The following is a 26744-nucleotide window of genomic DNA, read 5'->3' as shown; positions in this document are numbered from 1 at the left end:
CATCGGTAATTTGAAATCATAATGGGGGAAAGGATTTAAGGGAAATTTAATACTGTTTGCAGAATTTAAAAAAAAAAATTCAATGTATTTGAAACTATGACAATATTTCTTTCTACCTTATCTTTGTTGAAACATTTATCAAGCTTTTTTAGTCTTTTTACATTCTACATTCATTTTAAGAACGCTATCAAAACATCGAGTATTCAATTTATTTGACCTAGACAAAATTGAATTTAAGCTCATATAAGGTAGGGAGTTCAAATTTTTATATAGGAAAATATCTTTTGATAACATTATTTTGAAAACATCTTTGTACAAGTTTAGGATAAAGTCAAGTTTGTTGAACTGTGACATTTACCTGGGTAGGAGAGATTGTCAGTGGAATCTAATGCTTTACATTTAGGTTCAAGATGGGGTCACACAAGAAAGCGTAATTGGGATTAAATGTTTTACATTGGGAAATTCCAGGTGACATATGGTCACCTTTGTCATTGAAGTGTTAATACTTGGTTTTAACCTAGGGCCATAGCCTTGTTACTTTCGTGTATGCACAATGATATGTACAACTACTTTTCTAACGTGTATGGTCGTTCTGGGATATTCTTCTAAAAACCAAATTGAAAAGTTCAAATAAGATTTTTTTTTGAAAAATTGGAACTCGGGTAGTTTACGACTCCCCCCACCATTCAAATGCAGCGTTAAAGGTTAGTCAACTTAAACACAATTTAATTAAAGTAACATCGTATAGAAACATCAGGCTTCTGTGAAACCTCCTCCTAAGTAATTCTTCTTTCAATCCAAACTATATATACAAAGACACAGTATATATATATATATATATATATATATATATATATTGTTTGAAATTTTATCATACTGTGTTGTCTTGGGATGTGTTTCGTATCGATTGCAAATTGGAGTAAGATTTACATAATCTGATTACGATATTTCACAAACAGCATGTTTAATCACACCTGTAGAAAAAAAAAAGGAATCCACAACCCGCTTGGCAATGTCAAAAGTCTAGTGTAACTTGCTAAGATTGTAGTGTGGAGATGTAAGGGAGGGGTGTCCAGAATCCGTGAGCCAGGGGTCATTTATAGTGACCCTTGTATGAGGAAATAACCCACTTCGTTAGAATCTGAAAAATATCCATTACAAAATTTAAGAAATATCACCAAAATTGAGAGATATGGATGTATATTGTTTTAAAAAAGAAATTAGTGTAGATCTAGGAAACAAATAAGGCCCACGCTTCACATCATCTTCTGATTCATTACAGTGATTTCATGCTGTAAATTGCATTACAAACCACCATAAAAAGCCATAGATCCAGAAAATACAGAATGCATGTCTGAGACTTCAACGTTTTCAAATTTACAGAAAGAATTACCGTGTATATCAAAGAAATCCGCTGTTTCAAAAAAAAAAAAAATATATAATATTGGTCCATTTTCATCGACGTAAATATTCACATTCAATTTGGGTTCAATGAATATTTATATGCAGAGACTCTGGGTGTTAAGGAATGTTAACCTTCAACCTCTCTCATCAACAATGAACTCATTCATATGTCTATATTGTTACGCACGCAAATGTGCGTCATGTGAATTTCAAGTGAATTACTGCTCTCGTGAAATTCACGTAAATTGCATGTTCGTTTACAAATTTAGAAGACTAAATTGTTTTTCTATCATTTTGTAAAACATTCATATATGATTATATGGTGCTCATATCTGAATTTATTTCTCTTTGTTTTAAATTCTAGCGTTTGAATATAACGTTTCCTGGTACATGTGTTATTTCAAGTGAAACGAGGATGTAAAGAGGTTCATACTTTTACAATATATCCATGCACACAGTGTGCGATGACAGAGTTCAACTCCCCAAAATGGGAACTTTTTTTATCCGCCGCCAAAATCTAAAAAAGCAAAACGAGCGACGAACCGCAGTCAAGCAAAGATTTGAAATATATAGATTATAAAATGTAAAACTCGACTTTCGCGAGAGAACCTGTGCAAGAAAAAGACTACTTAAATCCCATTCAACAAAATCGAACTCATATAACCAATGCTGGCTGTATACATATATACAACAGAAACGAAGCAACAGAAGTTACTTCCGTAATATCTGTGCTATACTGACGGTATCTATACCTGTGGGTATACTTTAAATCATACCCAAGCATCCCTGTTCACTAATATTACCACGACAGCTTGACTTTTGTGAAGGGTTTGATGCAATACTAAAATTAGAATTGACTAGAGAAAACGTTTTTTGGAGAACAAATAAATGTTTAGAGAAATTATATGAAATTTGACTACCCAGACTCTTAGAACAGGACAGACATATCCGAGTCTTAAATCTCTTTGGCAACGGAGGTAGAATTATAGCTATAAATAACTAAAAATAATGAAATAGAATCCAACTTCCTCCACGCCTGATGGTTAAATATAGGACAACACTACATGTGCACAAATGGACATCTTTAATTGAACTTAACCTATATCCACTCGTCTAGATTTAATCTGAGGTAGTTTTCTGCAGTGTGGGTAGTACCATTCCCCCTAGGTACACAATTGATACCAAAACACAAATAACGAAACCACTGAATCGGGCATTGTTAATTGTCACAATAAATCATTTCACCAGAGTACCGAAGCACCAGATTTTGTCACATTAAGCACATGTAGCATAAATGGACTTGATCTTGTTGTCTACTGTTTTGGCTAGTGATTTGGCATTTGAGATTAGTAAACGTGAATATAATTTACCTATGAGATCAGGGAAAACAGGAGTGATAAATATATGTTTTAACTTGTCACAAATGTCCTGTTACAGTGACATATCAAAACTTATTTGTTCCTTGTGAAGGTCTTTTTCAGTAAAAACACGAAATTAGGCAATTTCCATTTAATATGCTCCTAATTTAGTCTGAGCTTGATGACAATACATGCGATTGTTGTCGAGTTTTATATCACCGATATTATCCCTGACTAAGAAAAAACTGCTGTCATCAACTGCAAAATGAAGTGAGGACTGTTTTTATGTACAAAATAAATATACGAACATTTAATTTCAACAACAAATTGACCACAACTTGTAAATTTTTCATGTTGAAATCCCCATGTAATTCATTTCAATTGCTTTATCATCACGCAATTCAGTTAACACAACTAAAAAAAAGTTGGATTGCGGATTATATTTTCGGGGTATTCAGGTAAGAATTCTATTATACCAGATTTTCAATTATTTCCATTCATTGATTTAAAGAGAGACAAAAGTTCATCACCAGACGGTTCAAAATACTACAAACTTACTGACTTTAGGTGTTACTGCTGTAGCTGCAGTTTCTAATCTTATGTCTAACTTCTTTTTCATTGTTTTTGCTGATGTGAAGTCAATGTCTCCTACAAATGTATAAGCCTTACTTTTAAATCATATTTTTGTATTATATAATACATATGACGTTAAGCCTCAATGTCTGTTTTGTCGTGTCTTGTTATATACCGGATTCTTGAAGGAACTGTCACAACCTATCTGAAAGGTCTACGGTTTGAAACTGTCTCTCGGGAGCATCAGACTGCCAGGCGAGTTCAAGCAATCAACCAATCTCTTGACTGCCAGGCGAGTTCAAGCAATCAACCAATCTCTTGACTGCCAGGCGAGTTCAAGCAATCAACCAATCTCTTGACTGCCAGGCGAGTTCAAGCAATCAACCAATCTCTTATTTGTAGATTTAAAAATATGGATTAAACGTTGGTGTGGCAGAAAGTCGTTGTTGTAAAGGCATGTCATTGTATAGATAAGGAATATTTGACTAATTAGAGTCAATCTTCAATGACATGCATTGAATTGTCAATAAACAACTCATTTCACCATTTTTCAGTGTTAATATTTTTTACAATAGATGCCAGGGAGTAACTACAATGAGTCATAAGTATCTCGTTATGAACCCCCTGTAGGCGTTCAGCAGACAGCTATTAGGGCATTTACTATTTGCTGAGGTACTTCTATAGTCTTTGTTTTCGGAATGATTGTGCCAGTTTTCATTCCTTTGTTGTACAGAAGACGATCTGGGTTCTAATCTGTGTATGATGATTGATAGAATGACAGTTTTTTTCCACCGCTAACTGCCACATTTATGTAGAAATATTCCATTATCACCAGTATATGGCATTATATTTCTCAACTAAGTCGATACACAAGAGGTTGTTATGCGTATGATAATATTTTTTTTAAATCGAGGCAGGCTACTGACAAACAAGGTGATGTTATGGGGGTATCAACATTCTCGTTTAGAATCAACGTTTCGCAAATTCTATGATCGTTATAACGATATAGTTTGCCAATACAACTTCTCATTTGGTGAAATGTTGACAGAAGTGTTACATACCAACCGTTAGGCTGTTCTTTACATACTTATTTCGGATACGGATTACTTCAATCAAGATATAGGGTTTGTGTGACCGGTAGACAGGAAATGCTTAATCCTCTTAGGTATGTGAAACCGCCTCTGGTGTGCCCAGGGATCCCTGCTTGCTACTCTTGTAATCTTTATAGGAAGTACAACAATGCTCGTTATCTTCATCTTTTATCATGCTTTCGAGTAAATGCTGAACATATCAGAAGAAAAAGGCGCTTCTGTATCCATGGTTAGATTAAATGAAGCTATTTACACATATCCTGGTGTCACCGGTTTTCGATAGTGCAGTACTATTTTTACATATTTAATATATTCAGCAATTATTTCTCACCTGAATTTTATCTGTTCTAATCAATTAACTCTATCTAATGAATATATGCTGTTTTTTTGTTTAAAACTATCAAAATCCAGGTAGCATTTCAACTTTCGTTAGATCCGCCATAATCAAATTTGTTTTGACTGACGTCACCTATTTTCGATAGTAAGTATGGCGCGCTGTTAGTGTTAAAACAACATTAAATAGAATGATTCTTTTATTCTTATTTTTTCGACCAAATTGATTACATTAAATAATGAACAAATAAAGCAACTTCAAACAATTTTAAATAGTGGTGAAGGTCCTGAAGACACACACCCAATGTTATTACTCCCATTTATCATATTTTAAAATTGTCTAGGGGACTTGGAAACATTTGGCAGTAACAATTCAGCATGGACACTCATTCCACATTTTACCGACTGGAAAGCATTGCCCAAGGCCTCTGGATCATCATTCTTATAATGTCCTCTCTGGATGGAAAATATCTGCAAAGAAATAAACAAAAAATCAATAAAAACAAATTTTAAAACAGAGAATTTTTTAAAAAACGTATGGTATTATGACTATAATGCGTTTCCATACTGTTCTCTTGAACCGATAGTTCACCCAAAGAGAGGCTTATCTATTTTTAGAACACAGCATTGAGTTTATTATCAGACGACAGCATAGGTGAATAGGACGCTGTTTTCGACGGGAAATAATCAGATTTTCATTGTGTTTTTTTTTTGGCATTGGGAAAAATGGCGTTTTCAGAATAGATGCATACAGAATTGTAGTCTTACCTCTTTGAAAAGCGTAATTCTCGATCTTTTTGGCTATCTGACACTTCTTGTTACTGACGCTGATTTTGGGAAAAACATTCCGAAAAATGACATTACAATTATCGAATGATCGTTAAAAATAATAATCTATCGAAATTAGGATACTATCGAAAATAGGTAACGGCACAATATGTCTGGTTTAATATTCATATGATTTGGATTCAGCATTTGCATTTCTCCCGATTCACTTTTAAATGTGGTTCGGACATACAAACATTCCTACAGCACTTCATCAGCAAAATCAAAGCTATTCTCATCCCACAATTATTTTCTAATTTTCAAAATATACTTTGATTGATTGAATATTGTTCAACGTCTCTCTCGAGAATATTTTACTCATATGGAGATGTCACAATTGCACGTGAAGAGCTGTAAAATTTAGGTCTTTGCTCGGCGCTTATGGCCTTTGAGCATGGAGGAATCTTTATCGTGCCACACCTGCTGTAACACGGGGCTTCGGATTTTGTGGTCTCATCCGAAGGATCGCCCTATTTAATCACCTTTTAAGACAAGCAAGGAGTTACCGAGGACCTATTCTAAAATGGATCCCCAAAATATACTTTGAAATGTGATATATTATCAAGAATTGTTGTTAGTCATATCAACGTTATCATTAAGTCGCTTTTATCTACCAAGTGGTCAGACGGGTTTGATCGGCGATATCCAGATAGCTCAATTGCTAGAGCACTAAACAGGGTTCGAATCCCGGTCTGGTCCATGGTATTTTCCCATGTTACATTTAGTGCCGTGAGCAGGATATTCATCCCCTTCAAATCATTTCACCTGTCAGTTCTAATGGCTACTTCATGACAACTAATGTAAAAGGAAGAGAAAAGCAAGAAAGTGTCGTTGGGATTTATTTCTTTACATTTAGATTCAAGGTGGCGTCACAAAAGAGAGTGTCATTGGGATTTGATGTTTAACATGGGAAAATGTAGTATCCTAGGTGACTGATATGACCTATGATCACCTTTGTACGTTACGGGATTTTACAATCCATTCGTGTTATTTGTAATTTAGAATTAAACTTACAATATCCGGTTTGATATGCACGGACTCCCAAGTTGGCGTAAACGATGTTATGTCGACCCTAGTTGAGCCCGTCAATGTGTGAGTTATCAATGTGAAATAGTGTTAATAATTGTATATTGTCAACCGACTATCCGAGATTAAGTAGGTGTTCTTAGTTATTTACAAGGTTGAAACCAATCAATGTTACTACATGACGGCATAGTTGAATGTATGAGTGCAACAACCTCTGTCATTGAAGTATTAATGCTGGTTTCAAACCTAGGGCCAGATACTTGTTACTTTTTCATATGTACAATAATATGTTTTACGGCGTGACCGTGTTTGAGGGCGAAGCAAACAAATTTTGGCATTAGTATCTATATCCAAAACAGAACGAAAACAATCCGAAGTTAGCACAAGGACGGAGCTGTATCAAAGCATCCTAATTTTGGATATTTGATCCGCCTATATATTGAACGCGGGAAATATAACGCAATTGATGTAAACCGTACATTGTGACGTCATATTCAGCGTCGTTATTTAGCAAATTTACAAACATAGCGTTTGAACCACAACAACAAACATGGCGTTAATGGTGGAGTGATTATATATGATTAAGAAAATAAGATTTACATGGTTTTACGAATTTTATGCAACATCTCAGAACAACGTGAACTAGGGTAGACGAGATTTAAAATGGAGAAATACATGTCCACGCGATAGTATTCGAATCGACGCCATTAGTACCAAAATTTTCAAGTTCCATAGGTATGGTTTAATTTTTCATTGTTTTCCTATATTTTCCTTTTAAACATGTATATATGTGTTACCTATAGGGAGAGCTCCGCTCTCACGGCCCGAAGGGCCGTGAGAGGGCTTCACCCTCTCATATACACAACTACTTTTCTACCATGTACGCTAGTTCTGGAACATTCTTCCTAAAACTCCAATTAAGGAAACGTTAGAAAATTGGAACACGGATAGTATACGACGTTTTTCCCATTCAAATACATATTTAAAGGTACGTCAAACCAATAACAATGTCTTTAAAATTACATTGCTTAGAGACATCACTCTTCCGTGTAATACCCTCCTATCTAATTCTTCTTTCAAATCAAACTATGAATAGAAAGACACGTATAGTCATAGAGAACTTTTACATAATTTGATTACAATATTTCACAAACAGCATGTTCAAGCACACTCGTAGAAAAATAGGTCTGCCACAACCCGCTGTCCAATGCCAAAAGTTTAGTTTGACCAGCTAAGTTCGGTGTTCCTTGGATACTGGCGATGTAAGGGAGGGGCTGTCCAGAATCGGTGAGCCAGGGGTCAGTAGCAGTGACCCTTGACCCTTGTATGAGGAAATAACTCACTCCGTTAGAGTCTGAAAAATATTAATTACAAAGTTTAAGAAATACCAAATCAACATAAGCGGATACATACAGTGTATATATTTTAAGGAAATTAGTGTAGATCTGGGAAACAAATAACACCCCAGCTTCACTTCATCTTATGATTCATTACAGTAATTAAAAGCTGTAATTCACAAAGCACCATTAAAAAAGCCATGGATCATCAAAATACAGAATGAATTTTCAAGAAAACAAATTACTGTGTATATCAAAGTAATTCCTCTGTTCTATAATAATATTGATATATTTTCCATAAATTTGCAGTTCACGTTCATATATTCTGGTTCAATAAATTCATTTATTATATAGCTAATAAATAGTCTATAATAAAATATGCGTAAAATCTAGAGAATTTTAGCGATCAATATCCTGAAAATTTATTGAACGCTAACTTTTCATTGCGTAAATCGTGTGCACCCGAAACATTCCGAGTATGAGCGTTCAATATTGACATTACCGTAAGGTAGCAGGGGACAGGTTCGCACTATAGGCCCGGTCAACTTTTTCCAAAAATGGAAATACCCCATATTTGAAGTGATGTTACATGTGTAAAAATGTATACAATAATTTTACGATGCATGTCAAATGTAGCTGAGTGCTTAATACAAATGTTGATGTACAACATGTAGGTGTCACCATGATTCCTAGCATATAGATAGGTGCAGATACGAAACTAAGACACATGGTCAGTTGAAATTCCGGTGAAAACATGCAGGGTCCAGCAAAAGGTCTGTAGCTGTGAGGGAAGGTGGATGGCCCCATATGAGAGGTAGATTTTTGAGATGGGCAGATAGGGTTCTTGATTGTGCACAGTGTCTAAATCCCCATGTTTGGTACTGTGATGGTGTGGGGTGGTGCAGATTAGCCCAAATGAGAAAATCAAAGCAAAAAAGGGGAACCTGCTCAGAGCATGTTTTGTGCATCAGCACCAGTATTTATAAATTACATGTAATTTAGGGTCATAATTTATTAATTACACTAATATGAAATACAAGTATTGACATAAAAGGGAAATATGATTTTTCATTAGTCTGTCATAATCTGACTTTGGTGTATACCCCCTATCCACATGTTTCGAAACCAACGAAACTGTTCCCTGCCACCTTACGACGTAAACAAACCCAAGCCAAAATGGCAGACGACGGACCGAATCTGACAGAGGCGGTATTTGATATCATGCCAGAAGAACTTGCCGACTTATTTCATAGTGATTTGCAGTTAGCTGACGCTTCTGCATCTGTGGACAGAATCCACATGTTTATAGATGAACAGAAAAAAGAAAACACCTTGGGATATTAAAATTTTCACAGAGTATCTATTCGGACAAGGGAAATTCAGATTGATTGAAAATAATCCGCCAAAAGAATTGGATGGTTTATTATCAAATTTTTACATCGATGCACGAAAGAAGGACGGTGATGAATACGAACCAGGATCCTTACAGTCCATTAAGTGCAGTTTAGATAGATATCTCCGTGACCATGACCGGGATTATAGTGTGAGGGATCGCATTTTTTCGTTGTCTAACCGCACTTTGAACACTAAGAAAGTCTCTCTAAAGAAAGAGGGAAAAGGACAAATGCCAAATGCTTCACGAGCTGTGACAGAAAAGGAAGAAAACATGATGTGGGAGAAGGGGCAGCTGGCAGAAAAATCACCGAGTTCTTCATTTTTCATTTTGGTTCTTTTTTACCAAATGCTTTGGACTACGAGGTCGACATGAACACAGACAACTGTGCTTTGGTGATGTTGAACTTAGAAGTGACCCAGTCACTAGTACAGAGTACCTTGCATTTAATGAACGTTTGACGAAAACAAGGGGTGATACTGGTAAAGAAAACACGAGGAAAGTCAAAGTCAAACCAAAACTATATGCAACTGAAACAGATCGAGATCCAGTTGAACTCTACAAAACATTCATAAAGCAAAGTATGGTGCAGGTAAATTCGCCCAACAGTCCATTCTACTTGACATGCATTCCTGAATCCCGCATACCTCCTGGTGCTGACATTTGGTTTTATCCTAAACCAATGGGGGAAAGTTACTTAGGAAAACTTATGTCAATGGCTGCTAAGGAATGTGGCATAGAACACAAGACAAACCATAGTGTGCGGAAAACTTGTGTTAAAACATTAAGGAAAGGCGGAGATACACGAGATAAAATCAAACATATTAGGGGCCACAAAAGTACACACACATTGGAGTCGTATGACGATGGCTTGTCAGACGACGAACAAATTATGATGTCTGATATTCTGACAGGAAAGGATGAATCTAAGCCATATGCTCTCGGAACACCTGCCCAAGGAAAATATTCTTTGGATACAGTTCCTACCACAATTACGGAGAATGATGCTCAATGCCCTTAATCTACTCACAGTTCTAGTCTCGGAACAGGGGCACTTTCGAATTTGTTTGGTAGTGGGACTGTTCTTCACAATTGCACATTCAATATCAATGTCAACATGGCACAAGGACTTCAGAAGTGAAACTGTGATATCTCTATGTGTTATAATCCATGGCCATAAACTGTGACCTCTGTCACATTTGTGACACTTAATGTTTCATTATAAATAATTTCTCTGTTTGTGTTGCATATCAAATGTTAAACTTGTTAATTAAAATTTTCCAATTATATTTGTTTTATTGTTATCTTGTTATTTGACATATTAGATAAAATTGAAGAAAAAAACTACTATGGTTTGTGTTACTTAATTCAGGATGGTAGAGTGTGAAATTGTGAATAAATTAAGGATTTATTGCACTAAAAACGAATATTCATTTCATTTCCTTAAACAAAATGTTTTACTGCACCTAAATTATAATATCCCTATTCACAAAATCAGTTGCTTCATGCATCAGTGACGGGTTTAATATTGAACAGTTAAGAAATGCATGCTGATATTGCACACTTACACCTTAGATGTCAATTTTGATGAATTCTCGTCTATTTTGGTGTATTTTGAGTGAAAAGGGATATGATTAAACAACTAAATACTATAAGAAAAGGGTTATTGAACTTATATTGGTGAATTTTGGCACTCGCAAGCTCGTGCATTTTCACAGCCAACTCGTGCCAATATTCACCAATATAAGTTCAATAACCCTATAATATTCATTCATTTACTATATGCAAATTCAGGCATGTTATGGAATGTCAGAACCTTCACCGCCTTTAATCAACTCATCCCTATAATGCTTCTATTGCTCAATTACAAATATAAAACACAAAATCCACATGAAAGTATATTTTTGATCATTTTGTAAAACTCGCATATCTTTTTGTATGATGCTCATATTTGAAATAATCTGTCTTTATTTTAAAGTGTAGCTTTTGAGCTAGGATGAGATTGTTTGGAAAACGTTTCCTCGGACATGTGTTATTTCAAATGAAACGAGGATGTGAAGGGGCTCACGCCTTTACAATATATTCACGCAATGTGTGCTGTTGAGGACCTGAACAAAGTTCAACTCCAGATAGTGGAAAGCCTGTATATGTCGGCAAAATATAGAAATAAAATAAAATGAGCGACGGAACTTCACTTTAGCAATGATGTAAAATATACAGATTATGAACTGTAGAACTCGACTTGTGCAGACAGAGCCTATGCCAGAAAATGACCACTGAAATTCACCTAAAAATTTGAACCTTTATAACCAATACTCACTGACCTTAATTCTCAATGAAATTGACCTAGGATGTAACAAGAGGCCCGCAGGCGTTATATCGGTCACTTGATTATCAGTTAAAAGTATCACGTGACTAGTGCCAAGGGCCATTAAATCCTGTTCTGAATATCTAAGCTAAATTCAATATTTAGCAATGGTATAAAACAAGATGTGTTCTTAAAACTTAAATACCATCGAAAGGTTTTGATGAAAGGTTTTACATTAAATGACATATGTAAGATTAACACGATATGACTAATTTGTACCTGTCCTAGACTCAGAACCCCGAGGTTGCAAAATTCATAATGTTGGTTAGTACTTTTAACTGATAATGCTGCTTTTCCTAAACATGCAATTAGTTTTTATTTAGACGAAAAAAACAAATAGCAGTCTTTCAAGTAATAAAGGCAATAACCACACCACATTAACTGTAGTCCCACACTGGAATCAAAACCGTTACCCCCTGAGATCAGAAATGTACAGTTTTGGTAAAGGTCGACTTACTCCTTCTAAATATCTGTTTAGTCACAATTTAGTATTAATAGCATTAAATTAATGAAATGTTTTACACATATACAATATAAAACTAAGTTTTGAACCAACCCTGACGTCAGAACATTCAACCCGGGGATCATGAAATTTACATGTTTGGTAGAAGACTCCGTGCTCTACATTACAGTCATCGTCCAAAACCCACGGTCGATCACACTTCTTTTACCTCCCGTGGGACACAACGCCGAAATTTTCGCTGGAAGGTGTGTATCGGCTTCTTTGTGGGATCGGTCGCATTACCATTAGTTATTGCGATATTCAAGCTATATACATGCTTTTATCGACAGGGGATGCTTACTCCGCCTAGACTCCTGATCCAACCTTTTCTTATATAACATTTATTTCCCCAATGGTTTACTGAAATTCTCTTTCTTTTTTCTATACCCTCCAATTTATCTATAAAACTATACTTTTATCAAATGAAGCCTAAGATGATAAGTGCTCACATATTGCGCCCTGTAATTAAACTGCATTGCGATCGCTGACGTACATTATCCCAAATTGGTATGTGTTATGTGGTACCTGGTAGTTACTGTGTGTGTGGAGACGCAGAGGATTATGGATAGTATGCACTGTCCGAATGAAATTAGATTATTAATTTTATTGATATGAAAAACGTATATACATGTATCAATTTACCCGCAATTTTATATAAACATTTAGTGTTTTGGTCAATAATTCTAGAAATTCATCTGTAACACCCCAAAGTTCCAATTTAGACTTTGCAACTCATTAGTCAGTTTAAGTCTTTTAACCTATCAAATTCCTTACGATTTTTTGTTGTAAATTAAGTGCAAAAAGGGTATTATTTGCAGTCAACTGACATTTAACCTTATATATATATATATATATATATATATATATATATATATATATGTTGTCACAGGACAAGGGGACATATTACATTAGAAACTAAACCATTAGATAAAAAAAATACATTATCGATCAAAAACTGTAATTATTAGAGAAAGAAATTCCTACATAAGACGAAATGATTCAAATATTATGAAATTACTTTATCGTAAAAACTATATAAATGAATTGCTGAATAAAATCAATAATAAGAAAATACTATCCTTAATAGGTATGCCACATCTCTCTCTCTCTCTCTCTCTCTCTCTCTCTCTCTTTCTCTCTCTCTCTCTCTCTCTCTTTCTCTCTCTCTCTCTCTCTTTGTGTGTGTGTGTTAATTATAATTAATTTGATTTACACTGTAGAAAAGAACTCACTCATTAGATTGACAAGTGCAGTATTTTCCGCCGCTGAGTTAACGAGGAGGAGTTCCCCGCCATCACTTGCACATTGAGCTGTCATTTGGCTGTGAGTTACTGGTGGTAACATGGATATGTAGGTCTTGATACATCCGAGCACGGGGTCAATGGTGTAACCAGGCCGTGTACAGGTGCTCCCTTGAAAAGAAAAATAAATCTCTTTACGATTTGAAATTTCCCATTTTACGGATATTCGCGATCGCACAGACGATATGGTGCTCGGTACAAATAGTGTTCCAGGGTATTGCAGTGTTCGTTACAATACCGATAAAACATACTATTAGCTCTTCCCGCATCATCCTACAGGTAAGCATTGTATCTTCATCAGGTAAATCTGTAGTTAAAACGAAAGAGAAGTCCCTCCCTGTTCAAAGGCCGTAAGAGCCGAACATAGACCTAATATCGCAGCCCTTCACTAGCAATGGTGATGTATCCATGTGAGTGACAAATTCTCGAGCGGAACATAAAACAATATATAATCAATCAATAAAAACCAGTGTGTAAAGAATGGCCTAATACTCGGTACAACATTTGACCCAATGACGGCTTGTATTGGCAAAATAGGTTGTTAGAACGACCATAGAAATCGTGAGACTATTGAAATCCCTGTAACATCAACTTGTTTGGCAGAAGCCTGTTTCCATTTAAAAAAAAACCTGGCCATACGCAGAACAAGTTCTTGAGGGACATGAACACCACATACATATCTATCAAAATACCTTTCCAATATGTTAAAGTGTTATCGATTCACCAGCTTGATGTCTTACTTCATAAGTTTGTTTTCAGTTTCATAAAGACCATAATGTTTGTCCTGTAAAGGATAACATGGAGCAGGCAAAAATACAAGAACTTTATCACCTTGCATCTTTGTCATACCATGCTGCCATACCTTCAGTTTGGCTTAGGCTTCCCCTGTTCCCGTCTGTAGCCATTGTTGAGCCTCTATCTGAAATTAGATACCTGCGTGTAGTCTAAATTGTTGAGGACATATGCAACCTTTCTGACATTTTCTTTAAAAGTATATTTCCATCTCATTGAATGAAGAGTGATTTCCGAAATAGGTTTAAATTTTAAGTGGTAGTAATAGTGTAATGATTCCGAATATTTGAGGTACGACCATGCGGAGTTCTTCATTTGTCACTGTTTATATCACGTGATCTCATTTGTGTATAAATACCGAGACTCCGCAGTCGTCTATGTCATTCTGATAGAAGACCCAGCCAAGTAGAGATGACGAGAGTATGTGTACTAATAAAGTATTCATGATAAACAATTCTTCGCCTGTTCTTACAGCTAGAGAGTGAATTTGGAAGGCCATCAGAAGTCTGGCCTGCCACGAAGAGGTTGACCTCCAGTAAAAAGGCTAGCCATAGTTCGTTTTTTGTGTCCGCATTGGCCGAACAGACCGTCGTCCAGGCCGCTATCATTGTCCGTCCTGAATAAGGCATCCTACAGTGAGTGTAGTGGTTGAAGGGCTACCACATATACTGTCCGTCCTGAATAAGGCGTCCTACAGTATATGGGGTAATCCGAGGGCGACTGGACTCTACATTTGATAAGTTAGCACTACCAATTTATCGTCGCTTGCCTCTGATTGATATAGTGATTCTCTGTTTCATTATAATTAATCTAGATAAGGTTAGGACGTATTTGTATATTTTGGCAGTCCACTAAAATCATACCAATTAGTTTAAATTAATTTTTGTTGAATACCCCAAACCCTGGAATTGACTAGGTACGATCCCAGAATTTAATGTAAATACGTTACAATATCGCCATACTTAGTATTTCGGCCTGGGTAGCTCAGTGGTGAAATCACCTAACATATAATGTCAGGTTCCCGTGATACATGATTGTTTCAAAGCTTTTTTCCTCTTCTTTGCTACAGAAATGTTCATTATTACAAGTACTGTAAAATATTTGAGTCGACTTTACATTTGTACTTGCAACAACCAGGAACTTTCGAAATACGTCCCCAACGTATTTTGTATAAACAAAATCTAATGCAAGTGGATTGTACCTGAACTATCACAATGTATATACAGTCCCGTGGGAATCCGGGTTAGAATAGGTCCTCAATACCACTTTGCCTGTCGTAAGAGGCGACTAAATGGAGCGGTCCTTCGGTTAAGACCGCAAAAACCGAAGTCACGTGTCACAGTAGGTGTGGCACGATAAAGATCCCTCGCTGCTCATAAGCACCGATCATAGGCCTAAATTTTGCAGCCCTTCACCGGCAATGGTGACGTCTCCATATAAGTGAAATATTCTCGAGAGGGACGATAAACAATATTCTATCTATCTATCTATAGAATGTTCAAGAAATCGGCACAGTTGTTAAATGATTTAAAAGAATATCCAAAATGATCACATAATAATTAACGATCAGTTCCAGCTAGTACTTTCGTCTTACGGCTCTTCAGGCAGTTTTTCTTGAATATTTCAGTTTAATAGTAACGCAAACTTCCGCCAGAGTTCGAAGGTGAAGTAATACAATATATATATACAATGGAGGCTCGTTAATCCGGACACTTTGGTTCCCAGCAAAATCGTCCGGATAAATGAAGCGTCCGGATACCTGAATCGCATATTTTCTATCTTTACATAAGTAACCAATATGCTTACTTTATTGATGCGTAGTGAATTAAACACATTTTATCATTGGATTTAACCATTTGCATTAGTAAATAAATCATGATAATGTTAACATTTACATGCATTTCAAAGCACTAAAATTGAAATATACGCGTGTAGTGTATTTGCCTATGCTTACATTGTACATGTATATTAGCACTACAAATAAATATACAAAACTATGTATCGTATGCACTAAAACAAATAATGAAGCATTATATGTAACTATAAGTAAATAAATCATTAGTAACTAACATAATCATTTACACTTCAAACATTTCACCACACTTTTACTTCTTAAAGAGGCCGGTAATTTCCATCTCTCGCGATTCACGGGTTCGACGGTCTGTTAAAACAATCTTCATCGTCCAGAGTTGATTTAACATTCTTTAACCAAAATTACATCTGCCAGAGTTTATATTTCTTATTCTATAATTATCTAAGCCAATATCAGGAGGACAAAATCGTAATATTAAGACCTACTACTGCTTTGATCTAGCCACGCGCACCTATTATTTTCATGATGCGATAATAACGGAACAAAACTCGGATGAAACCAACATTACGGGTACATACAAAATTTAATTGTCATTTTCCTTAGAATGGTAATTTTATCACTTCTACCGAAAGTTTGAAAATTCGAAAGCAATAAAGCTTTACAACATCGTAACAAGAATCAATTGTACACAGGCACTTTCTACATGCGTGACATTCTAAACATTAAAAACTTACTACATATACATGTGCATGAACATACATGTATATTTCACGCCAATCTACAGTATAAAATTCAGAATCCAGAAGTATACTCTACGCTCTTTAGATTTGAATAAGCCGATATCAATTTACGAATCAATACAACTGATATGTGTAGCAGTTCGATAAAACATGTCATTATGTCATGGTGTTTTATTTATTAATACCAGATCAGGATATGGGGCTCACAGCGGGTGTGACCGGTCAACAGGGGATGCTTACTCCTCCTAGGCACCTGATCCCACCTCTGGTGTGTCCAGGGGTCCGTGTTTCCCCAACTATCTATTTTGTATTGCTTGTAGGAGTTATGAGATTGATCACGGTTCGTTATCTTCACCTTGCACTATAAGGCTATTGATCAAGACTATAAACTACAGATTTATTTACAAAATTCAACACTACACGCAATAGAGATCTTATGTGCAAAAATTGTCAATGCAATGTCTCGATCAGCACGTGCTATCTAACTGACACATCATCACATACCACCTAATTAAATGGAGGTGTTGACAGGGTACAGGTAATCGCTTCAATTAGACAGTTTGGCTTGATTTCTTTACAATTTACGCCTTGCTAAAATTGTCCAACACAAACTTTCCCCTAAATAAATTACAGTCCGGATTAACGGTACAATTTCCCATGCATTTTAACGTTTTGTAGTAAAAAAAAAAAAGACCGTTCGGATCCGGAACGCGAATTTCCGGATTAATGATGCAAAATAACGTATAAAATTTCCGTTCCCTAGAAAAATCGTCCGGAAGGTGAAGCGTCCGGATTAATGGCGTCCGGATTATCGAGGCTCCACTGTATACAAACCAATATGCATTTTGTCTTTCTTATGCTTAATATTATTGAATTTAATAGTTAGTTCACCGAAATATTGCGATTGAATTTCATCGCTTTTAAACTCGAAAAATAACAAAATATTTCATTAAAAACACATTTAAAGTAGTTTTAGGCATGAAAAGAATTTTTTGCGGAAAACATAAAGTTTAGAAACATGCGTTGTAGCCTTTAACGAATGCGTTCGTAGCTTACGTACCGTATTTCTAAATCGTTTATACGCTGTCCTTCTGTTTATTCAAACAATTTAAAGCTCAGTGTATCCTATATGTGTGTGTTGTGTGTTTGCATGTGTGCGTGTGTTTGTATTTCACATTTGTCGATAAACTCTATGAAGTACTACACAACGTTGCCGTGATATATTTGGGTGAAAGTTAGCGAGCCTTGCTAAGCCCGCTTAAAGTTTTCGATATTCTGATAAAATGTACGATACGAATAATATAATGACACCAAGCATTCATTTTTGTTACATTTCTAAAAAGAAAAATAACGTTTACTCGTTCAGTAAAGATGTCCATACCTGCATCGGATTGGGTTGGTATCAGTGCGATAAAGAGTATCGCGGTCAACAGAGCTATTGAACTGGGTGTCGAAGAATCATATCCGTCTACAAATAAAAACGTATATGGGATGTACATATAAATGGATGAAAATATTTATGTAAGTATAAATTAACACGACATACAATACTTACATGTACATACAGTCAAAGCTTATCTTCTATATCATAACGCATACCACACCAAACATATCCCACACCATATAGAGAGAGAAATCGCATATTCCAGTGCATGTCCACAATTTCGTCACATACCCTAATATTGCTTTTATGCCTTCAAATATCTACTTTCGGAAGGTCGGTGGTCTCTTCCTAGATACATTGTATCTGGGTTCTCTCTTCCACCAATAAAAACTGGGCGCCACCAGATAAATAAAAAATTGTTGAGTGTGACGGAAAACATCAATCAATCAATCATACCATAAAACCATGCAATTACTAAAATATACCATTAAATCCTATAGATGTGACTGAATAAGTATGAATCATTTCTTTGCTGTTTAACAGTCATTCAGGAATGTTTGAATTACACAAGTACTTCAGCTCTTGGTAATCTAAAGTACTAGGAACTTTGACCTACTGTACGCATGACACTCAAGGCCGTAACAGTGAGGGCTTCTTTGTGGTTCCAACGCCTACAGTCTGACAGGTGGGTTGGTTGTATATTGTTTAACGTCCCATACAAGAATTTTTCACTGATATAGAGATGTCACAGTTGTCGGTGAAGGGCTGCAAAATCTAGGCCTATGCTCGGCACTTATGGGCTTTGACCAGGCCCCTAGGGATTTTTACCGTATCACACCTGGTGTGACACGGCGACTCGGTTTCTGTGGTCACATTTGAAGGACCGCCCCATTTAGTTGCCGCTGACGACAAGCAGGGCGTACTGAAGACCCATTCTAACCCGGATTCTCACGGAATTCATGAGACATGACAGGGTCTCTGATTTAAAGATTAACAACTCTTCGTCTTAATGGCTGACTTCTTTTCGAAATATATGAATATCAACAATACATCTCTACTCTTACCACTTGCCACGGACTGCAGCAGTCATTACCTACATGTATGTAATTCAGTTTTAGGCAACGCTGGGATCGAAAATCCATATATTTCCATATCGTATATTATTATATACTTTCAATTTAACTTTTTTTCTTTAAAAGTTTGCGGGCATATATCACATGATATATGACCGGAAACATTCCGGCCCGCAAACATTACGTTACAATTAATACACAAGTATTTCTACGCCATTAAATTTCAAATTGTTCGTGTTTTTCATCTTTTACTCAGTTAAGCCAATAAAGAAATCGTTACATGTAAAAATAAAATTACTGTTAGTTTCTAAATAAAATTGAAAGTATATAATAAAAAAAAAGTTGTAGATTTTGTATGGGAAAAAATGGCGACCGATTTTTTTGGCACGTAGATGGACCGAGCTTGTGTGTACATACGACAATCAACAGGTCAATCATTTTACATTTAATTTTTTTAGCCATATATATATATATATATATATATATATATATATATATATATCTGTGTGTGTGTGTGTGCGCGCGATATATCCTTAAAACGGAAGTCCCGCGCTGGCATGACAACAGACCCTTTATTTATACGGCCTTGACTTTGCAGTACTTCCCCCACTGCTGGGGGTGTCTCCACATGGGTGAAAATCTTAAATGGGACTTAAAACAAACAAAACAACCTATAAACACACGTTTTTTTTCCTTTAAAACAATATTCTAAATTGTTTACATTAAACGGTCATTATCCTATAAGTACAGCTGGACTTCGGTATTTCGAATATGCCATTGGTAAATCAAAGTGATTTAGAAGTCCCAACTACATTTTCTTTATGTGTTTCAATCTCAAAACCTCGAAACTTCGGGTATCTGAAACTTTTCTCTTGATCCCATTGCGTTTGGGATAACGAGGGTTCACTGTATGTGGTAAATTGTAGCTTATCTCGGGAATTAATTTTATTTTTAAACATCGACAAAACGACTGTTTACAAAGGTAACTATAAAATTTACCGATGTGTTCACGCTGTGGATTATGAAATTGTAATGGATTATAAAATTGTAAAACATTGAGGTTATTTAAGATGTAGCAAATGCAATTTACAATATAAACACGCTTCAATTTTACTTTAAGGGAGATCAGTGGAAACTTACAGGGAGATGACATCAGTGCAGCTGTCACAATCCCAGCAGCCATCAGAAGTTTGCCATTGGTTATAGCAGAGGTTGTCAAGACAATGTGATGAGAGAAAATGAATATAAGTAAAATGTATTTCATCCGTATTGGTCCCATGCTGCCGAAACCTAGATAATATAAACACATAAGTTTCAAAACTGGTTTATAAAAACGAAACCTCTATATTAGGATAGAATGAAGTTCTAATAACAGTGTGTCACTGCACTTAATCGAGCGTACAGATGTTTGGTCGAAGGTTCTCATAAAGTTTCCTTGTAATTGGAGAAATCTAGAAAACAAAAGAAACAATTTAGAGCTGGACAGTCATTTTCTATATTAACTGATAATAAAAATGGTATGATGACCGCGTCGATATCAAAATTCAGAAATTAATTTGTATTTTGGGGAACAATTTCTTAATGATTGCAAGACATTTCTTGTACAAATGTTTAAGAAGTTCGATAGGGAAAAATTACTTTATTTTGGGTGTTTAAAGATTGAACATCGATCAAGAGTTGTAAACAAAGTAAAAAGTATAAATTGTATCATCATGTTCATCCTACATCTGTTCTTGGAAACATACAAGGCCTTCAAAAGAATTCAAGTCTGAAATAACTGTTACAGAGTCCTCTACCATTACCACTATATTCTGTAAGCACTGGAACCAAGCCAAGGAAGAAAACTAATCCGGGCAGCCAACGTTCCATGATTTTAACCTGTGTATGTGTCACACATAGAAAATCCAGATAACGAACGGTTGGTGTCTGCACTTTCAGATACACAGTCTGACACCACATTTATATTGGAACATACTTGTCGTCCACTGGGAGTGACTGACGCTATTACCAATATGCTGTTGTCAATCATGTTTGCCAAAAATCAGTAAGTGGACAGTCAGAAGATTCCAGGCATATTTGTGCAAAGATTTGACACTAATGAAAAAATACCACAGCATGCATCATCCACACATAACATTATCCCAGCAAATCTCTCACATATTGCAACGCCAGAAATTGCTAAACAATTTCACTTCCCATAGACAATTGCGTCTGAACTTCTACCATTACAAGACTGTGAAACCTGATTATTCATCGCATACAATTCTGCAAAAGCATTAACACCACGTAATGCTATTTAACCTCTACACGATGGACCATAGGCAATTGTTCTTGTTTAAGGAAGTGTGGGCATCGTTGACCAAGACCATGAAGACAATTTGGATCTTATCGCTTGTGATCTTCGGCCACATGTGAACATGAGAGAGCAGCATCATAGTTATCATGTTATGTTTTCTTTAAATAGAAAATTTAAGGAAGCGATTGTTACAGATCAACTCTTGAAAATGTTTGAACTAGACTTTGTTGATTATTCGTCAAATGACAAAGTATTATCTCGAGATGACCGTCAGTTTCCTTCTATACTTCAAAGTGGAACACACTTTACTAATGGAAACTATGAAATACCTTTGGCATTTCGTAAAAACTTACCAAACAAACAAAAGAACTGTCTAAGCTGTACAGCGCTGAACTCACTTAAAACGACGTCTTGAAAGAGATGATAGGTACAAAGCTCATTGATGATCATGTTTCTAGAGAAGGAAGTACATAGTGGATGTCCATGGTATATTCCCCACCATGGTGTTTATCATGCCGAAGAGCCCAAAATTCCGTATGGTATTTAGGAGTGCCCCTGAATGACCACCAGATCGTACAAATGCTCTTGCTGAAATAGTATGTCAATTTCTTAAGGGACCTGTTGTTATAGCCTGTGATATCAAGCAATTATTTTATCACTTTTGAGTGAATCATGAACATCGTAATTATCTACGGTTCTTGTGGTGGGAGGATGGTAAATGCTAAAACACACCCACAGGAATTCAGAATGTGCGTACATCTCTTTGGAGGAATATTATCTCCAGGATGTGCTAACTTTGGAATAAAAGAGGTAGCAAATGGTTGTGAACAGGAATATTGGTCAGATGTAGCAAACTTCATCAGGCATAATTTCTATGTGGATACGTTCTAATTCAGGATTATTTTTTTTTTGCGATCGCCCCCGTAACAAGCACTGACGATAGTCCTGTGTACGGACCGCGTGTACTCATCATTTACATGTACACTTAAGAGTATGCAGATGCTTCAACAGATGTGCAGAAATCGTACAGATTGAGATTGTCCATTACCTGATAATCTTATAAAGCGTATTATAGGAACGGTGGAGAACAGATTTACAGTATCTGAAAACCAATCGAAAACCCTTCTAATTCCACGCACAAGTATAAAAGGTCTTGTTACAAGGAATAATCATGTGAAATATGAAAGCGGTAGCACTTAACTGTTGAAAAGTTATTAGCATAGTTAAAGTTTCAGACAGAATGACAGACAGGACAAAACAATATGCCCCCCCCCCCTCCCGATCTTCGATCTCGGGGGTATAAAAATACATTACCTCTAATGATTATATGTGTATGTACAGTTTGTAAGATATTTGCAGAATAAAAGACCTATTCAAATCATGCAACTTTGTTGTAGAAATTAAATGAAATGCACATCCCCGATCTTTATCGTGTATATATCTGTGATCTGACATTCTCGTTCTGCTATTATGAGTGCCAGGAATTTTACGAAGGCTTACTTGTTTTTATTCTCATTAATAAGTGTGTACTAATAAATATAAAATATATACGAGTCATTGAAATGCTGTTTGTATAAGTTGATATTTGGATATCGTGCCAATTGAACGATTTATACATACACGGTACGTTTTATCTTAATATTTGATCACGTGATACACAGCTGATGTAGAGACTGTCGGTATGGTGATAAATGTATCGGAAGTCAATATGCACTTAATGATATATACATATTGTTTTTCTATAAAAGGGTTGTGTTTACAGAATTTGTCAAAAATTGATCTGTTTATTAATGCTTTTTTTCTCCTGACATATATCTTTATCCTACTTAACACAACTGCGTAGTTCTTTTCGAAATAAAATAGGCATTCTTCAGCAAACTGTAGAGCCAAGGAAACAATGTATAGATTTTCCTTTCCATGACAAATCGTATTGAAAAATATTCTTGTATGAAAATACCATCATTTTTTATATCTGAAATCCAAAGTCCCTTGTAAAATGTAATGAATTAACTAATTAATCAAGTACATAAACGACAATGAAGAGCGTTTTACCGATAAATGGGAAAGCTTAAAACTATGGATTAAGGATCTGTCGATATCTTTTTTCTATTAAACTCCCATAACATTTGATACCCAATCTATTGAAATAACAAAAGTTTTAAAGTTTACCCTATACATTAAGTTATTTGAATTAAAAGAGAGAATTAGAAAATAGATTAAGCAACGTGTGCGCTGAAAACCCCCAAAGAGCACACATTCGATCACGAGCTAAATGGGTTAGCGACGGAGAAAAAACCAGAATATTTTTCGGTCTTAAAAAGAAACAACAAACACAAAAATCTTCAAATATCAAAAGAAAATGGTGTCCTTACAGAGGATGACGAAATCTTCAGTGCAATGTGCGACTTTTACAAAAACCATTAGACATTAAAGTCTTTCGAAGAACGAAGAAGGTCGAGGTTCGAATCCTGGCCATGACAGACCTAAGTTGTTAAAACAGTTAGTGACAGTTCCATTGCCTAACGCTCTGCATCAGGTGTGAATGTCACCGGTCCTCGGACATGACCATAAAAACGGATGTCCCATTTCACAGTATGTGTGGCACGCTAAAGAGCCCTCACTGTTCAATGGCCGTACATAGGCCTAAAGAACAAGGTACGATTGTGTATATAAAAAGGCCCAAAAAATTTCTCTGTTTTAAATGCGTCTTGAATTAAGTTTGATGTGTTTTAAGTAAGTTAAATATATGCCAAGTGTACTATCTCAACTTAAATCAAAGTTATTGCTTATTTGATAGCATTATTACGTCATGAATAAGACTTTCTCCCGCCTTTTTTTAAAAAGAGCTTAATAACTGTTGAATTTCATCCAGATTATTGCCTAGGAAAAGGTGTGCCCATATGCATCTGTCGAGCACAATGAAATTAATATATATTGTTTATTAATAGACGATAAAAAAGGTATTTGAATATGAATTTGATCGACGCATGGGCTGCATGTTTTCTGAAAGGAAAACCCCCTGAATTTATGAATTTTTTCATTGATTTTGGCAATTTTATGCCAACTTCACGCTCTTGTCATTACAGGAAGAAGGAAGTTTGGATCAAATTAAATGTAGTTTGGGTTTGCTTATATATTCTTTATTGGAATGGCAGATTTTGGGACTCCTATTTAAATCATCAATTTTCTGGGCCAGATGACTAGAAACTGTACCTGCTTTTTTGAAACCCTCCACCGGTCGTGGTGACTTCTCCATATGAGTGAAAAAAATCTCGAGAGGGACGTTAAACAAGATACAATCAATCAATGATCCATCAACAGGTTATAGGAGGGACGTTAAACAAGATACAATCAATCAATGATCCATCAACAGGTTATAGGAGGGACGTTAAACAAGATACAATCAATCAATGATCCATCAACAGGTTATAGGAGGGACGTTAAACAATATACAATCAATCGAATAATGACATCGACCTATATTCAAATGATATTTATAACAAAAAATTGTTTGTTACTGATAAATACATGCACGATCCCTCCCCCCCCCCCCCTTTATCCGAATGTAATGAAAACGTTGCGAATATGAAGTTTTCTCTCTTATACACAAGACAGGAGAAAACTAATGAGTAAAAAAAAAAACTACAGGCCTATTAGTCTCACTAATACGGACAATACGATTATGGCTTTCATTTTTGTACAAAGGTTACAGAAGATTATATATCTACAAATAGGAAATGAACAAACCGCATATATTAAAGGTTGTTTTATAGAAATAAATGCGCGTTTTGTCCTGGATATTCTTGACTATTGAGCAACTAATGATAAAAATTTATTTTTGGATTTAAACTGTCAAAGAATTATTATTGGATTTCAACTCAAGTTGCGTGGAACTTCCTATTTAAAACTTTAGGATATTTCATTTTGTCCCGCATTTCCTAAAATGGATAAAAATATCATAATATAGCCCAATTTTTAGATTGAAAAACAATGAATGGATATCACGATATGTGAAATGCAAAGCGAATGCAATAAAATGAAAAAAGTTTTTAAAGAACGAAAATTGTAGTTTTTGTAAGTATAAACTAATTCTTAATTATTTCGCATGTGAAAAAAAATATTTTTTGATGAATATTATCAATCTAAACCCCGATTATTTTGTTTCGAATTAAAATGTGAATACTCACCATACGGCTTGTATCGTCCCACTAGCAGAGAACAATCCCAGGAAGTGTCCCGTGTCGTTATCATGAACTAACTTTCCGGAATCACCGAGGAAAACCTACACATGTTGTCGTGTTACTCTAATCCTGGTGATATATTTTGCACGGGAATCAGAGATTTTACTTCCATCGAAGTTGTCAGTTGGCGTTTTTAGAAATGTAAATCAATAATATACTAGTATTTTTAAAACAAATAAAATGCTTTTATCACCGCATACAACCAAAATCCCCGATATCTTACGCCATTTTATATGTATTTTAGTAGTTTCTCAACCCAACGAGACCGACAGTGTTTACATCACCCTTGTTTGTTCTTGGGGATAAACGTCAGTCATAAAAAATAACACGATGAAATAATCAGCTAAGTGCATTATCGCTACCACGGGTGGCATTTCAGTCAAACCAAGATATTTTTTCTTTCATAGAAAATTATGTCGTTTTGAATTGTAACATGAAATCTCGTATCATTCTCCCATTTGTATTCTCTCTCTCTCTCTCTCTCTCTCTCTCTCTCTCTCTCTGAATTTTGTTGTTTTTAATTATACAAGTAAGTGAAAACACACACCTTGAGATTCGAGATACACTTACAACATACCTCCTGAAGCTTTCTATTTTTTCAATATCGCTATCATCAGGAGTGGTAAAACTCTTTACTTTGACCTATTCGTAATAATACATATAATAGAAACCTTAACTTACACAAAATGTTCTACTTGTAACGTTTACATTGTGTATATGCACATCTGCACGTTCTAGCCTTAGGCCAACAATACATTAATTTTGCGTAATACCGGAAATGGTTGTAACAGACACGAAAACAACAGGGGTGGGAGGTTTGGGATATATGATAGATACATTAAAGCTGTATGGTCCGAATTACAATATTTTTTTCCCCATCTCGTAAAAACGCTA

General features: G+C 35.6%; 1 protein-coding gene and 1 long non-coding RNA gene across 5 annotated transcripts; both read right to left on the bottom strand.

Annotated features, from left to right (window-relative positions):
• Nucleotides 1-4946: 4946 nt before the first annotated feature.
• Nucleotides 4947-5695, bottom strand: LOC130049440 (uncharacterized). Its single transcript, XR_008797938.1, has 2 exons — nucleotides 5528-5695; nucleotides 4947-5230 (listed from the first exon to the last, which is right to left on the bottom strand). It is a non-coding gene; the product is annotated as an uncharacterized LOC130049440 (long non-coding RNA).
• A 2008-nt stretch (nucleotides 5696-7703) lies between these two features.
• LOC125661500 (uncharacterized) lies at nucleotides 7704-26114 on the bottom strand. 4 transcript variants are annotated; one of them, XM_048893521.2, is made up of 7 exons: nucleotides 25797-26114; nucleotides 20716-20764; nucleotides 20454-20603; nucleotides 18238-18324; nucleotides 14374-14430; nucleotides 13443-13622; nucleotides 7704-7964 (listed from the first exon to the last, which is right to left on the bottom strand). In XM_048893521.2, the coding sequence occupies exons 1-7, from the start codon at nucleotides 25797-25799 to the stop codon at nucleotides 7747-7749; spliced, it is 744 nt and encodes a 247-aa protein (XP_048749478.2). In that variant the 5' UTR covers nucleotides 25800-26114; the 3' UTR covers nucleotides 7704-7746. The 4 variants fall into 4 exon arrangements, with proteins under 4 accessions (XP_048749478.2, XP_048749477.2, XP_056002995.1 ...); XM_048893520.2 differs by lacking the exon at nucleotides 20716-20764 and having other exon boundaries at nucleotides 7705-7964; XM_056147020.1 differs by lacking the exons at nucleotides 20454-20603; nucleotides 20716-20764; nucleotides 25797-26114 and adding an exon at nucleotides 22008-22146 and having other exon boundaries at nucleotides 7705-7964.
• Nucleotides 26115-26744: the final 630 nt, after the last annotated feature.

The sequence above is a fragment of the Ostrea edulis genome, chromosome 8 (genome assembly GCF_947568905.1).
Source record: "Ostrea edulis chromosome 8, xbOstEdul1.1, whole genome shotgun sequence".
Classification (NCBI taxonomy): domain Eukaryota; kingdom Metazoa; phylum Mollusca; class Bivalvia; order Ostreida; family Ostreidae; genus Ostrea; species Ostrea edulis.
The sequence above is the reverse complement of the archived record's forward strand: the minus strand, read 5'-3'. Positions and strand labels throughout refer to the sequence as shown.